General features: G+C 40.0%; 1 protein-coding gene across 3 annotated transcripts in view; it reads right to left on the reverse strand.

Annotated features, from left to right (window-relative positions):
- The window catches only part of LOC109930588 (ankyrin repeat and fibronectin type-III domain-containing protein 1-like), a 745,821-nt gene that overhangs the window by 90,243 nt on the left and 642,535 nt on the right, over positions 1 to 13,043 (reverse strand). For all 3 annotated transcript variants that reach the window (XM_048609794.1, XM_048609793.1, XM_048609795.1), the window contains 4 exons: positions 11,624 to 11,834; positions 9,194 to 9,388; positions 4,430 to 4,543; positions 2,805 to 2,902 (listed from right to left, as the gene is read on the reverse strand). In XM_048609794.1, coding sequence (XP_048465751.1) covers positions 2,805 to 2,902; positions 4,430 to 4,543; positions 9,194 to 9,388; positions 11,624 to 11,834 — 618 coding nt within the window. The remainder of the gene's footprint in view (positions 1 to 2,804; positions 2,903 to 4,429; positions 4,544 to 9,193; positions 9,389 to 11,623; positions 11,835 to 13,043) is intronic.

Raw genomic sequence — 13,043 nt, forward strand, 5'->3', positions numbered from 1 at the left:
CCTGCTGTGTTCATCCAGCTCTACACCTTGTTATCTCAGTACAAAAGGCAATCCTGATTTGGAGAAACACACCTAATGAAGGAATGCTAAGTAGTCCAGTACAAAGAATAGTGTCATACAGCACACAAACTACTGTTTCACCAGCAAACAAGCTACTGAAGCCAGAAGTAGAAACAGGTGTGAGTGACAAAATCAAGGTGAGACAGCAGAAAGCCAAATTTTATACTAAATGTTAAACTATTGCCAGAATTGAGCATTAGACAGCTAGTGAGAGTATAAACCATCAACACTCTCAACAAAAGTCAGCCCAATTGGTAACTTGGGCATAAAATAGTTATCGCTTCAATCATGCATGGTGGAAGTGATATAACAGATATACCAACACAACTGAAGACACATATGCATAACTGAAGAAGCAATTCCTCAAGGTGTGTTGCTTTTAATTTCCCAAAACTCATGAGATTCAGGGAAGCTCCTTTAGATGAAAAAATAACTAATGTAACTCCTTTATTTAAGAATCGAGACAGAAAGCTCGAAACTATAGATCAGTTGGCGTAACAGCTGTCATAGGAAAAATGTTAGAAGCTGTTATTAAAGATGCGCACTTAGATAAGTTCAAGGTAATCAGGTAGAGCCAACATAGTTTTATCAAAGGGAAATCATGTTAACCTAATTTATTAGAGTTCTTTGAAAAAGTAACATGTGCTGTGGATAAGGGAAACCAGATTTCCAGGAGGCATTTGACAAGTGTCTCATCAAAGATTATTCTGGAAAATAAAAGCTCATAGTATTGGAGATAACACTGGCATGTGTAGAAGATTGGCTGGTTAACAGGAAGCAGAGAGTAGGAACAAATGGGTCTTTTTTGGGCTGGCAGGATGTCACAAGGTGTATGCCAGAGGGGTCAATACTGGACCTCAACTGTTTACAATTTACATAAATGATTTAGATGAATGGACAGAAGGTATGGTAGCTAAATTTGCTGAAGATACAGAGAGGAAGGAAAGTCAATTGTGAAGAAGAAATAAGGAGCAGAATAACAACGGGATATCGAAAGGTTAGGTTAACAGGGCCAGGAGGCCGGGTTTCAAAGTCTCATCTTGCTGTGTGTCATAACAAGTTGGTTAAAAATATTTGTAGATAGGTTAAGTGAATGTGCTAAGATTGTAAAATGGAGTATAACGTGGGAAAGTGGGAAATTGCCCATTTTGGCAGAAGGAATAAAAAAGTTGCATATTATCTAAATGGTGAGAGATCATAGAGCTCCGAGATGCAGAGTGATCTGGGTGTCCGGGTGCATTAATCACAGATAATTAGCATGCAGATACAGCAAGTAATCAGGAAAGCTAATAGAATATTATGGTTTATTGTGAGGAGAATTGAATGCAAGAGTAGGGTACTTATGCTTCAATTACACTGGGGATTGGTGAGACCACATCTGGAGTACTGTGTAAAGTACTGGTCACCACACTTACTGAAGGAAGTTAATGAGTTGGAAGTGGTTTGCAGAAGATTTACTTGAAGAATACCTGAAATGAACATATTGCCTTACGAGGGAAAGTTAGTCAGGCTAGGCCTGTATCCTCTGCAATTTAGAAGAGTCAGAGTTGACTTATTGAAACATATAACATCTGTGTGACTTAACAGGGTGGATGTGGAATGGAAGTTTCTTCTTGTGGGAGAATCTAGAATCAGGGGTCGTAGTTTAAAAATAAAGGACTACCCATTTAAGACAGAGATGAAAAACATTTTCTCTCATATAGATGACAATCTTTGGAATTTCCTTCCTCAAAAGGCAGTGGATGTAGATTCTGGAATACAACGGGGATGAAAGATTATTGGGGATGTGCAGGAATATAGATTTGATGTTAAAATCAGATTCACCGTGATGTTATTCAGTGGCTGGACAGGCTTAAAGGTCCAAGTGGCCTACTCTTATTCCATGTTCAGATGTTCGTATGTTCAACTGCAGGCAGCTGATCAGGAAGATATGAACTCGTCACCTTCACATTCCATAGATTAATTATCAGACCCAGAGGTCCACAGCAACCCAACAATTGGAAATGGAACAACAACAAGGACCACGTCAACAACAAAGGACACAGGAGTGAAATTCCCTGGTGAAGAAACATTACCCAGATGAACAGCCAACAATAACACACAGACATAACCTTTAAATCATGCTGGTCTCTTGATGGTGTACATGGATTGCAGAGACTGATGGGAATAATAAACTGCTAATACATGAGAACATTAGTGTATATGCTGGGTCACTTGGGTAACCCAAAATGTATATGGTGAGGTGTACAAATCTTTTGTGTTTTGAAAAGAGGGATAACTAGATTGAAATTAAATCACGTACGAAAGTCCTTTTTGGTGGGCTGTAGTCATGTGACTTCTACCACGAGGCACACTTTGCAGGCAGACATCTTATAAATCCGTTCAATAAAAATTCATCATGACTGGACTGTTGTGCTTAATAACACACATCAGAGGATAAATCTGCTTGAACTCAGATTGTCTGCTCTCTGGGAGCTTCCTGTTTTACTGTATCTGTGTGACTTCTTGATGTTTGATAGATATTAATGCTGCAAAGCAACAAAGCTTTATCTTGACTGAATTATGTAATCAGGCAGTAACCTCATTAATTTAATGTTGAGGTTTTACCTAAGAAGACAAATAGTGATGTTATGTGGAGCTATTAATTATCTGGAAAACTAGTATTAATTTTAATCATTTTATATGTTGACTTTAATTCATAAGTCACTGCATGGTACTACATGAGTAATCTGTTTCCTACTTACTGTGACAAGGCCTGTCATTGTATACAGTAGAGTTTTCATGTCATCCAATAAGGCTTCTCCTGTTATTGAACTGAAGTTATGAGAAGTGCTCCATTCAACTGCAAGATAACAGAAAGAAAGAATTACAACTGTAAAAGTTGAGTCTTTAAAAAAAAAGTTGTGTAAAGATATTTTCCTTCTAGGAGGAAAAGGAGGGCACTCTCCCTATTTATTTCAGAACCCCCTTCCCCTCCTCTCTCTCCCTATTTATTTCAGAACCCCCTTCCCCTCCCGCTTTTCTGATGAAGGGTCTAGGCCTGAAACGTCAGCCTTCCTGCTCCTATGATGCTGCTTGGCCTGCTGTGTTCATCCAGCCCTGCACCTTGTTGTCTCGGATTCTCCAGCATCTGCAGTTCCTACTATCTCAAGTTCCTAAGAGTCATTTCTTGAAGATCCTCCTTATAGTTTGATGGTAAAATCTCAGTAAAAGCAGAGATTCTCCATATATGGAGCCTAAGTCCAGCGGTAGAACTGACAGAAACAGTCACCTTTCTTAGAGGGCAGGTTAGTTTTTCTCATGAGCTAAGGTAGTTTTCAGTTCATTACATATGCATTTTAGTTTCTTTTTACAGGAGTATAATGGCAAATCTGATCACACAGGGAGTTAATTCTCGCCCGTGTTAGTAAATTCCACAGTCAAATGTCCTGAAGATGTTTTTAAAGGGCATCCAGACAACACTTCATTCACTGACTCCATGTAGCATCATTCAGCTTGTGTTGGTTGCCCTCACTCCCCTAGAGATGTCTAAATCAGAGAAAAAAAATGGACACTGGGTCTGGCAATGCCTGGCTGGAGCTTTTGCTCCAGGGCATCCAGGGACGACGGCAGGAAACCCACCCATTTCATCAAGGCAACTTGGACTGAAGTAGTAGCACAGGTCAGTTCTTATGTGATGAGTTGGACCAAAGGCTCCATTTCTGTGCTGTAAAACTCTATGAACCTAAGTGAAAAGGATATTTGGGAAGATTGTGAAAGAATCTAGAATCTAGACTAGCAACTACAGATCTTTACTTTTATTTTGTGACGACTGCAGAGTTGACACTGAGAGATTCATGGGAATGTCATCTACAGTAAGGTACACTTCAAAAGCTATTTATTGGCTAGGGTACACTTTGAGACATCGTGAAGACTTGTAAGGTACAATATAACTGCAAGTTCTTTTATCTTCCAGTTTTATTTTATATTTAACCTGTACCTGGTACAAAACTGAAGAAAAATAAAGTTAGATAATAGTGATTGTTTGGTGATATATTAGACTGTTCCTCAGACTGCTGTATATGTTATTATAGACTGGGCAGGAAAACTGACACAGACTTTATTACATTAGCAAGAGTTTTGTACAATGTGGTTTCACCTGACTACCTGAATTTCAATCAAAACTTTGGTAATTAGGTGAATGGCTACTACCTCTAAACATCCTTCGCGAGATGGGTTTGGTGAGCTAATCTCCTTTCAGAAAGTTCCATTGACAGATGCCAAAAGGATAGGTTATGCAGAACTCAAAATGTAATCTTAGCCCAGTCTTTACTGGGACAGGATAACCAATCATAAAGCTTCAATAATTGAACCACACACAGATCCTTACCTTTATATTTTGTGACGACTGCAGAGTTGACACTGAGAGGTTCATGGAATGTCACCTGCAATGAGGTGCTACTGGCTACAGATAACTGCACATGGGTTGGCGCTTCTGGAGCTCCTGTATCCAGGACAAGAACAATTGATCACAAATTAAACTTTATGAACGAGGTATCAGAAGAAGTTGCAGAATGGGTGGTGCTGTGAAAGGATAAAATGGATGGCTCCAATACATTGATAGGGCATATTGCAGAATGTATAGTTGGTTTGAACCTGATGATAGCACCTCATCTATGACAAAACCAACAGAATAAAGGGCAAAGCAGTGGAGTGGCTAAATGTCCTTGAGGTAGTTATGACATTTTCAGCACAATATCTATGCTGCCAGCAAGTTGCATGTTTTGTAGCATCTTACAGTATAACTCAGTCACAGTTTTCTTGGTAATGTAAAGCCTGCTCAGAAGCTGTTCTCCTACCAGACACAGGTACATCTACCTCTATCTATATATGCTGCCATTGGGATTCTGGAAGATTGGTCATATGTGCTTCTAATCCCTCCATTACTCCCTATCTTCTTATTAAATGTAAGAGATACATGAAAATTCCTAATAAGAAAGCCAGGGGCAATGTGTGATATGTGAAAAGTTATTCCACAAAGATGGCACAATGATTAGAATCATTGAACGATACAGCACAGAAAGAGGTCATTCAGGCTGTTATGTCCCTGCATTTTCACGAAAGACTGTTAAATGTATCCCTTCATGTATTTGTGAAATGCTTAAGTATTTTTTGTGAGATGTCATTGAATCTGCTTTAACCACTCCTTCAGGCAGTGATTCTAGATTACAACTTGCTGCATAATTTTCTTTCCTATCCTGGTGTCTCAGATTTCCATGCCCACCCCCAAGAGTGACTTGGCAGCAACATGTCTCCTGAAGAATATAGCTGCTAGACTGGACCTGCAGCAGGTGATGAGGGAACCACCAAGAGGGACAAACATAGTTGACCTCCTCCTCACCAATCTGCCAACTGCAATTGCATTGGTCCATGACAGTATTGGTAAGAGTGACTCCTACACGGTCCTTGTGGGAACGAAGTCCCAGCTTCACATTGACAATACTCTCCATTGTGTTGTGTGTCACTATCACCAGGCTAAATGGGACGGACATCGAACAGATCTAGCAACTTGAGACTGGACATTCATGAGACACTGTGGGCCAGCACAATCTGCAACATCATGGCCCAGCATATACCCTACTCAACCGCTACCATCATGTAAGAGGAACAACCCTGGTTCAACAGAAAGTGCAGGAAGGCATGCCAAGAGCAGCACCAGGCATGCTTAAAAATGAGGTGTCGAGCTGGTGAATATACCAAGTAGGGCTACTGGCGTGCCAAACAGCATAATCAGAAAGTGATAAACAGAGCTAAATGATCTCACAACCAATGGATCAGATCTAAGCTCCTGCCTCATCCGGTTGTGAACAGTGGTGGATGATTAAACGACTCATTGGAGGAGGTAGCTCCACAAATATCCCTATCCTGAATGATAGAAGAACGCAAAACATCAGTGCAAAAGATTAGGCTGAAGCATTCGCAGCCAGAAATGCCAAGTGGATGATCCATCTCGGCCTCATGCAGTGGCCCCCAGCACTATAGATACCATTCTTCAGCCAATTTGATTCACTCCACATGATATCAAGAAACAGTCTGGATACTGCAAAGGCTGTGGGTCCTGACAACACTCTGGCAATAGCACTGAAGACTTGTGCTCCAGAACTTGCCAATCCCCCAGCCAAGCTGATCCAGTACAGTTACAACACTGGCATCTACCCTGCAATGTGGAAAATTGCCCAGTTATGTTCTGTATAGAAAAACACAGAACAAATCCAACTTGGTCAATTGCCGCCCCATCAGTCTATTCTTAATTATCAATAAGGTGATGGAAGGTGTCATCAATAGTGCTATCAAGCAGAACCTGCTCAGCAATAACTTGCTCAGTGATGCCCAGTTTGGGTTCTGCCAGGGCCACTCAGCTCCTGACCTCATTCCAGCCTTGGTTCAAACATGGGCCAAAGGACTTAATTCCAGAGGAGAGGTGTAAGTAGCAGCCCTTGACATGAAGGCTGTATTTGACCAAGTATGGCATCAAGGAGCCCCAGCAAAACGAGAATCAATGGATCTCAGGGGCAAACTCTCTGCTGGTTGAAGTCACACAGGAAGATGGCTGTGGTTGTTGAAGATCAGTCATCTCAGCTCCAGGACATCTCTGCAGGAGTTCCTCTGGGTAATGTCCTAGGCCCAACAACCTTCAGCTGATTTATAAGTGACCTTCCCTCCATCAAAGGACAGAAGTGTGTTTATTCATCAATGATTGCATAAAGTTTAGCACCATTCATGACTCCTCAGATACTGAAGCAGTCCTTTTTCAAAGATCTGGATACTACCCTGGTTTGGAATAACAGGTAGCAAGTCATGTTTGCACCTCAGGAATGTCATGCAATGACTATCACCAGTAAGAGGCAATCTAAACACTACCCCTTGACATTCAATGGTGTTAACATCACTGAATCCCCCACAATCAACATCCTCGGCAGATCAGAGGCTAGGAATACTGCGGAGAGTTACTCAACTCCTGACTTACCAAAACCTGTTCACCATCTACAAGGCACATGTCAAGAGTGTGATGGAATATTCCCCACTTGCCTGGATAGGTGCTGCTCCGACAACACTCAAGAAGCTTGACACCATCCAGGACAAAGCAACCCATTTGACTGGCATCACATCCACAAGCATCTATTCCCTCCATCACTGACACTAACTAGCAGGAGTGTGTGCTATCCATGAGGTATACTGCAGAACTTAATCAAAGATCCTTAGACAGCACCTTCCAAACCCATGACCGCTTCCATCTAGAAGGACAGGGCAGCAGATGCATGGGAACACCACGATCATTTGCAAGTTCCCCTTCAAGTCACTGACCATCTTGATTTGGAAATATATCGCCTTCTGTGTCACTGGGTCAAAATCCTGGAATTCCCTCCCAAAGGGCATTGTGAGTCAACCTACAGCATGTGGATTGCAGCAGTTCAAGAATACAGCTCACCAGCACCTTCTCAAGGGCAACTAGCGAGGCAATAAATGCTGGCCAAACCAGTGACACCCATGTCCTATGAATGAACTATTTAAAAAACAGGTTCTTTTGCCAAATAATTTTAATCTGTGCTTCTAGTTACTGACCTTTCTGATATTAGAAACAATCTTGCCTTATTTACTCCATCAAATCCCTTTATGATTTTGAACACCTCTTTTAAATTTCCCCTTAACATTCTCTGCTCTAAGAAGAGCAATCACAGAATCCCCATGTAGCTGAGTTCATCATCCTTGGCATCATTCTAGTCAACGTTCTCTGTATCCTCTCCAAGACATTGCCATTCATCTTAAAGTATGGCTCTCAGTATCAGCAATAAAACTCCAGCCAAGGTCAAGCTAAATGATTTAAGGTTTAGCATTATTTCCCTAATTCCTCTATGAATGAAGTTAGAAATTCTGTATGTAATTTAACAGCCTTCTCAACTTGTCCTATTGTGAAAGAATTGTGTATCATGTCTCTCGGATTCTTTGTTCTTGCACCACATTCAAAATTGTGCCATTCGGTTCATGTAGGTATTTCTCATTTCTCACACCAAAATTAATAATTTCTCTGCTTTAAATTACATCTGCTATTTGTGATTAATCACAAGGAAACATTGACCTAAGGATTAGAGGTCAACTGAGTTAAAATGATTTCAACCTAAGGATGGTTGGGGACTGGAATTCACTGACTGAAGGGGTGCTGTTGGAAAAACATGTCACTGCATTTAAAATATGTTCTTGAAATGCTATAATCTTCAAGGCTACTGAGCAAGAATCGGAAAGTGGAATTTGGCTGGATTTTTTTTCAGGTGGTCCAGATACAAGGGGCTGAATGGCTTCCTTCTGTGTTCTCAATTTGCTATGTTTTTATGTTATGAAATGGTTGAGATTCTGACGGTAATGATGCGGTTCGCATATGTTTTTCCTGCAGCTGGAATCTTAGAATTTGAGTTGCAGTATTTGTGTTGCTAAGCAACAACTGTGAACAAGATGGTAGCTTAGCTGTTTCTCGTTATCTTCTTGAAGGATAGCCTTAATAATCAAGGGGAAAAAAACAGATGTGAGCACTTCTCCTGCTTTTTTTAAACAATGTTATGAACTCATTTATGCCATTGCATGTTACTTTCTTTGTGATCAACCATATTGAAATCAATTATTCTGCAATACACAAAATTGATTCAATACTTTCTTGACTGTATGTCTCCATTGTACGTTACTTGCAACTAGCCAGGAAGCTTACTGCATTTTCATTCTGGTTACTGATGGTATTTCATTTAGGACAATCTGTCACAGCCATGCACTTCCAATGAGGAGCCCACAGATTTCACACCCAGGAACCCTGCCAGCCCAATCTGTCTACATCACTTACATTGCTTGTGTACAGGCTCATGCAAATGAAACTTTGAGATCGTTCATCTCTGTAATTAGGCATGAGATCAGCATAGCAGCTCTGTATTGCATGGAATTTGTTGCCTACTCAGTGCAGAGTGAACTGCCCACAGAAATGGCTTTAACTTATGGATTCTGGATGAATGAAGTCACTGGGAGCTAGAGTGGTTCATGGTTATACAGCATGAGAAATTGCAGAGAAAATAAAAGAAAACAGCATCTATGTACTTTGGTCCATGACACTCACGTGCATGCTCAAAGCCAGCTTTCATTCTTTTGAAGAGTCGGTAATGCCACTCCCAGGCTTTCAGTTGTTTCTCTTTGTCTGTGTAGTTTGCATTTGGTGTCTCATTCAGTACCTGTGTAGTTAACTCACTCACACGCTGCTCAGACTCTCGCACCAATGTTGTCAAGTGTAAGGCCCGACTCTCCAAACTCACAACTGCAAGGGGAAATTAACATCAACTGGTGAGCATTAACCCTCTCCTGAAATATGGCAGATCATTTCTACCCCATTTTAAACATAACTTTGGCAATTTAAGAGCAAAACTTCTCTGAATGATCTCAAAGAGCCAAAGTAACTTCTGTGAGCAACAGGGAGACAGTTTGACATCTTTTGCATTTTGTATACAAGTCAACGATTATCTGCCTAAAGTAGGCTGATCATGATCTTTTACAGGGGAAAGGCATTGATATGCCTAACAAAAAAATTGAGTTGTGATATAAGATTTATATCTATTTTAATGTAATTCAGTTTTGAGTTGGATTTTTGATTTGAATAAGTGACAAATGGGTTTTCTGCATATCTATTAACATAGATTAATTTCTAAGTATTTCTGTAGCCATGGTGATGAGTTTTCAAAGACATTCTGAGAAAGACAGTTCTGGAGGCTGATGGGAATTTGTTTACATTGTGAGAGATTACCAGTGAGTAAACAGATTAGTGTATTAAGTTTTTCGATAGAATATTCTGGACTTTTTTTGGGACTAGAAGAAACACCCATAGCTTTGTAGACAAAATAAAAGTTTTCTTTAGTTTCAATTTGGACAGGTACGCTGGATGTGTAAAGCAGCTGCTCCTGAACAAAGGAGAAGATGGTTTAAAAGTATTTAGTTAAAACCTTGGAGATGTTATTTAAAGCAGACAGCTTAAGTTCAATTATATGACAAATTAAGGAAGAGGTTATTAGATTCTCACAATAGTATTCCCCGAGAATTCATTGTTTGGACTTTGCTGTGTAGACCACAATTTCAAACTCTGATGATACCAAACTTGGAGAATTGGCCAACGCTGAGGATAATATCAATTAACAATAACAGAATATAGATAGGCCAGCGGAAAAGGCAAATAATGGCAAATCAATCTCTTGGCTATCTTTTAAGCTTATGTGAATCAGATCTGAAACTTTTAACCCTGAATGAGAGTTTGCAACTTTCTCACAGGGTTCCAGAGCTAGGTAATCTGGGTGATTACTATAGGGTCTGCTGAATGGTCCTGACATGCAACTCCAATCTACATTGCCACAATGACTATTGCCCCTATCAAAATTTATAGGCCTACAACTCTATGTGAGTAAAGCCGACTTCATTGTACTCTACAACATATTTTAACTCCATATTTGGAAATCTCTTCAGATTTTAAATGAAAATACACTATTTTTGCATAGAAATCATGGAGAGTCAATACGGAAAGTTTTTTTTTAAACCCTTTGTCTTCATTTAAACCTCTTCTCCAAAGACTCCTGTTGGGATCTGTAGAAATACTCTTCAGTACCTTCAACATTTGAGTATTTTTTTGCATGCAAATCCAGACTCCAAGTGTAGCACTGTATGTTATACACTTGTCTCCCAGTTGTGGAAGTGTAAATAAAGTTAGTTCAACAATGATTATTTGCAATGAGTTCGCAAGCTGAGTTTTCATAAGGTTTTCTGAGTGCAATACATAATAGAAAAATGAGGATGAGGCTAGGATGGATTTCTTTTAACATCTCATTTAAGACATTAAGAACGAAAGAACATAGTGACAGATGTTTTGGAAATCTTAAGTTAATTTTGTAGATTTTTGATCAGTTTCAAAGGTTTCTTTGTGTGTATTTTGTGTTCATGTACATTTCAATAAGTCAATATGGTACATCATTGAAAAAATAACATAAAAGACATATTTGGAGATAGTGAGTAATTTAACAGAAGCAAAGGGACTGCTCTAATTCTGAACAAGACCCCAATACCTTGGACTATGCTGAAATTAAAGAGAACCTAAACTCATAGAATGACTAAGGATGAAACAACACTGAGGACAGTGCTTGCACTTCTGGGCATTCTGCATGGCAAGTTCTCCACCCTTCAACGGTTGAGTACTAGCAGCAGCAGAATGAAGATCTTAAGTGGGTATTAACCATCCCCTTAATGACTTCAGTTGTAGAAGGGCTAGAGAGTTATCTGTGAAGTTCAGACTTCATACAGCAGAGGCACTAAAGAAGCTGGGTCCCCCAGCTGGCACGATCCCACCCAATTGATACACGTTCACCACCAAGGCGCCTCAGGACAAGGCATACATATACAAATATATAAACTCATTCACTCATGATTGCTTCAGTCAAAGGAATTAGAGTGTCTTACTTCCATATGAAAGAAGCTGGTATTATCAATTAAGAATTGAAATCCCCACTGGACTTACAGTGTGGGCTCTCCTTAGCCCCAGCCTGCAGAAGCATCTTGGCCATGGGCACATTGTTAGTCATGATTGCAATGTCCAAAGGCATCAACCCTTCACTGTTTGGTGTGTTCAAATCCAGTTCCTCTGTGCTGTAGAGGTTTAGGAGCATCTGGACAGCATCAAGATCCTGCTGTTCCACAGCCTCAAAGACCGCCTCATTACTATGAAAATTCTAAAAAATGAAATAGGAAATTTTTTTTCACATTTTGATCTTGTGCATAATATATTTGGTAAAAGCGAGTGTGTGGAAGTTTCAGTACTGGTGGCGTCTGTCTACTGCTGTCATCACTTCAAGTTGTAATTGGTTTAAGCACACAGATCAGGTTTCATTGCAACAGCTGTCCATAATATACACTTCACTCTCAAACAGAAGCAAAGCCTTCTGCTTCGGGAAGCCTCACACGCTGTGAACAAAGATTGTGCACAGCATGGCACTCAACTTGATACCGTATCCTGAGCAACTGCTGTATTACTATGGTATTTCAATAAGTTGCCATGTTACATTTTTATACCTATCTACAATTGTACGTATTACTGGATTTATCAGGTTATACATCAATGAATGCCACTCACCCACCTCAATGAGGATCAAATGTTTTCTGGATATTTTCTAATCACCTTGTTCAGAGATGTTATTACACAGCTCTGGAGCAAATGGGATCTAAACCCAAGACTTTTCACTCAGATGTTGGGACAAAAGTTGGGGGAATCAAACTTATTATATGCTTTGTTCCTGTGCCACTGTTACGATATTAGTAAGAAATGGGATACTTTTTTAAAAATCATTGAGGTAAGTGAGCATCGCTGGCTAGGCCAATGTTTATTCCATATCCGCCGTTGCCCTTGAGAAGGTGATGGTCAACTGCCTTCTTGAACTGCTACAGTCCATGTGTTATATTAGGCCCACAATGGCTGAAATGTTTACAACAGCAATAGACAGACATGTACATAAATATGATAATCTACCAGAATTGCTTCGCTGCATCCACACAGATAATACTATGCAGAGATCTCAAATATCACATTATTATTAATATTTTAAACTTTACAAACTTCTTTCCAATGTCTTAGGTTTAGTGAAGCAATGAGGAATGTAATACTTTTGATATGATGCAGCCAGTGCTAGCATCAAACAAATAAAGCTCCCTCTACACTGTCCCATTAAACACTCCCACGGCAAGTACAGCATATATTAGATATACACTAAAGCTCCATCTATAGCGTTCTAACGCTCTCAGGATGAGTAAAGCAAAGGACTTGTCTGATCCAATATTCTCAAGTTAGATACAAAGTAAAGTCTGCCTTACTCTCCCCTAAAATGCACCCAAAACAGATAGAACACAGGTTACACAGTGTGGAGCTGGAGGAACACAGCAGGCCA

Source organism: Rhincodon typus, chromosome 21 (assembly GCF_021869965.1).
Source record: "Rhincodon typus isolate 14 chromosome 21, sRhiTyp1.1, whole genome shotgun sequence".
NCBI lineage: Eukaryota > Metazoa > Chordata > Chondrichthyes > Orectolobiformes > Rhincodontidae > Rhincodon > Rhincodon typus.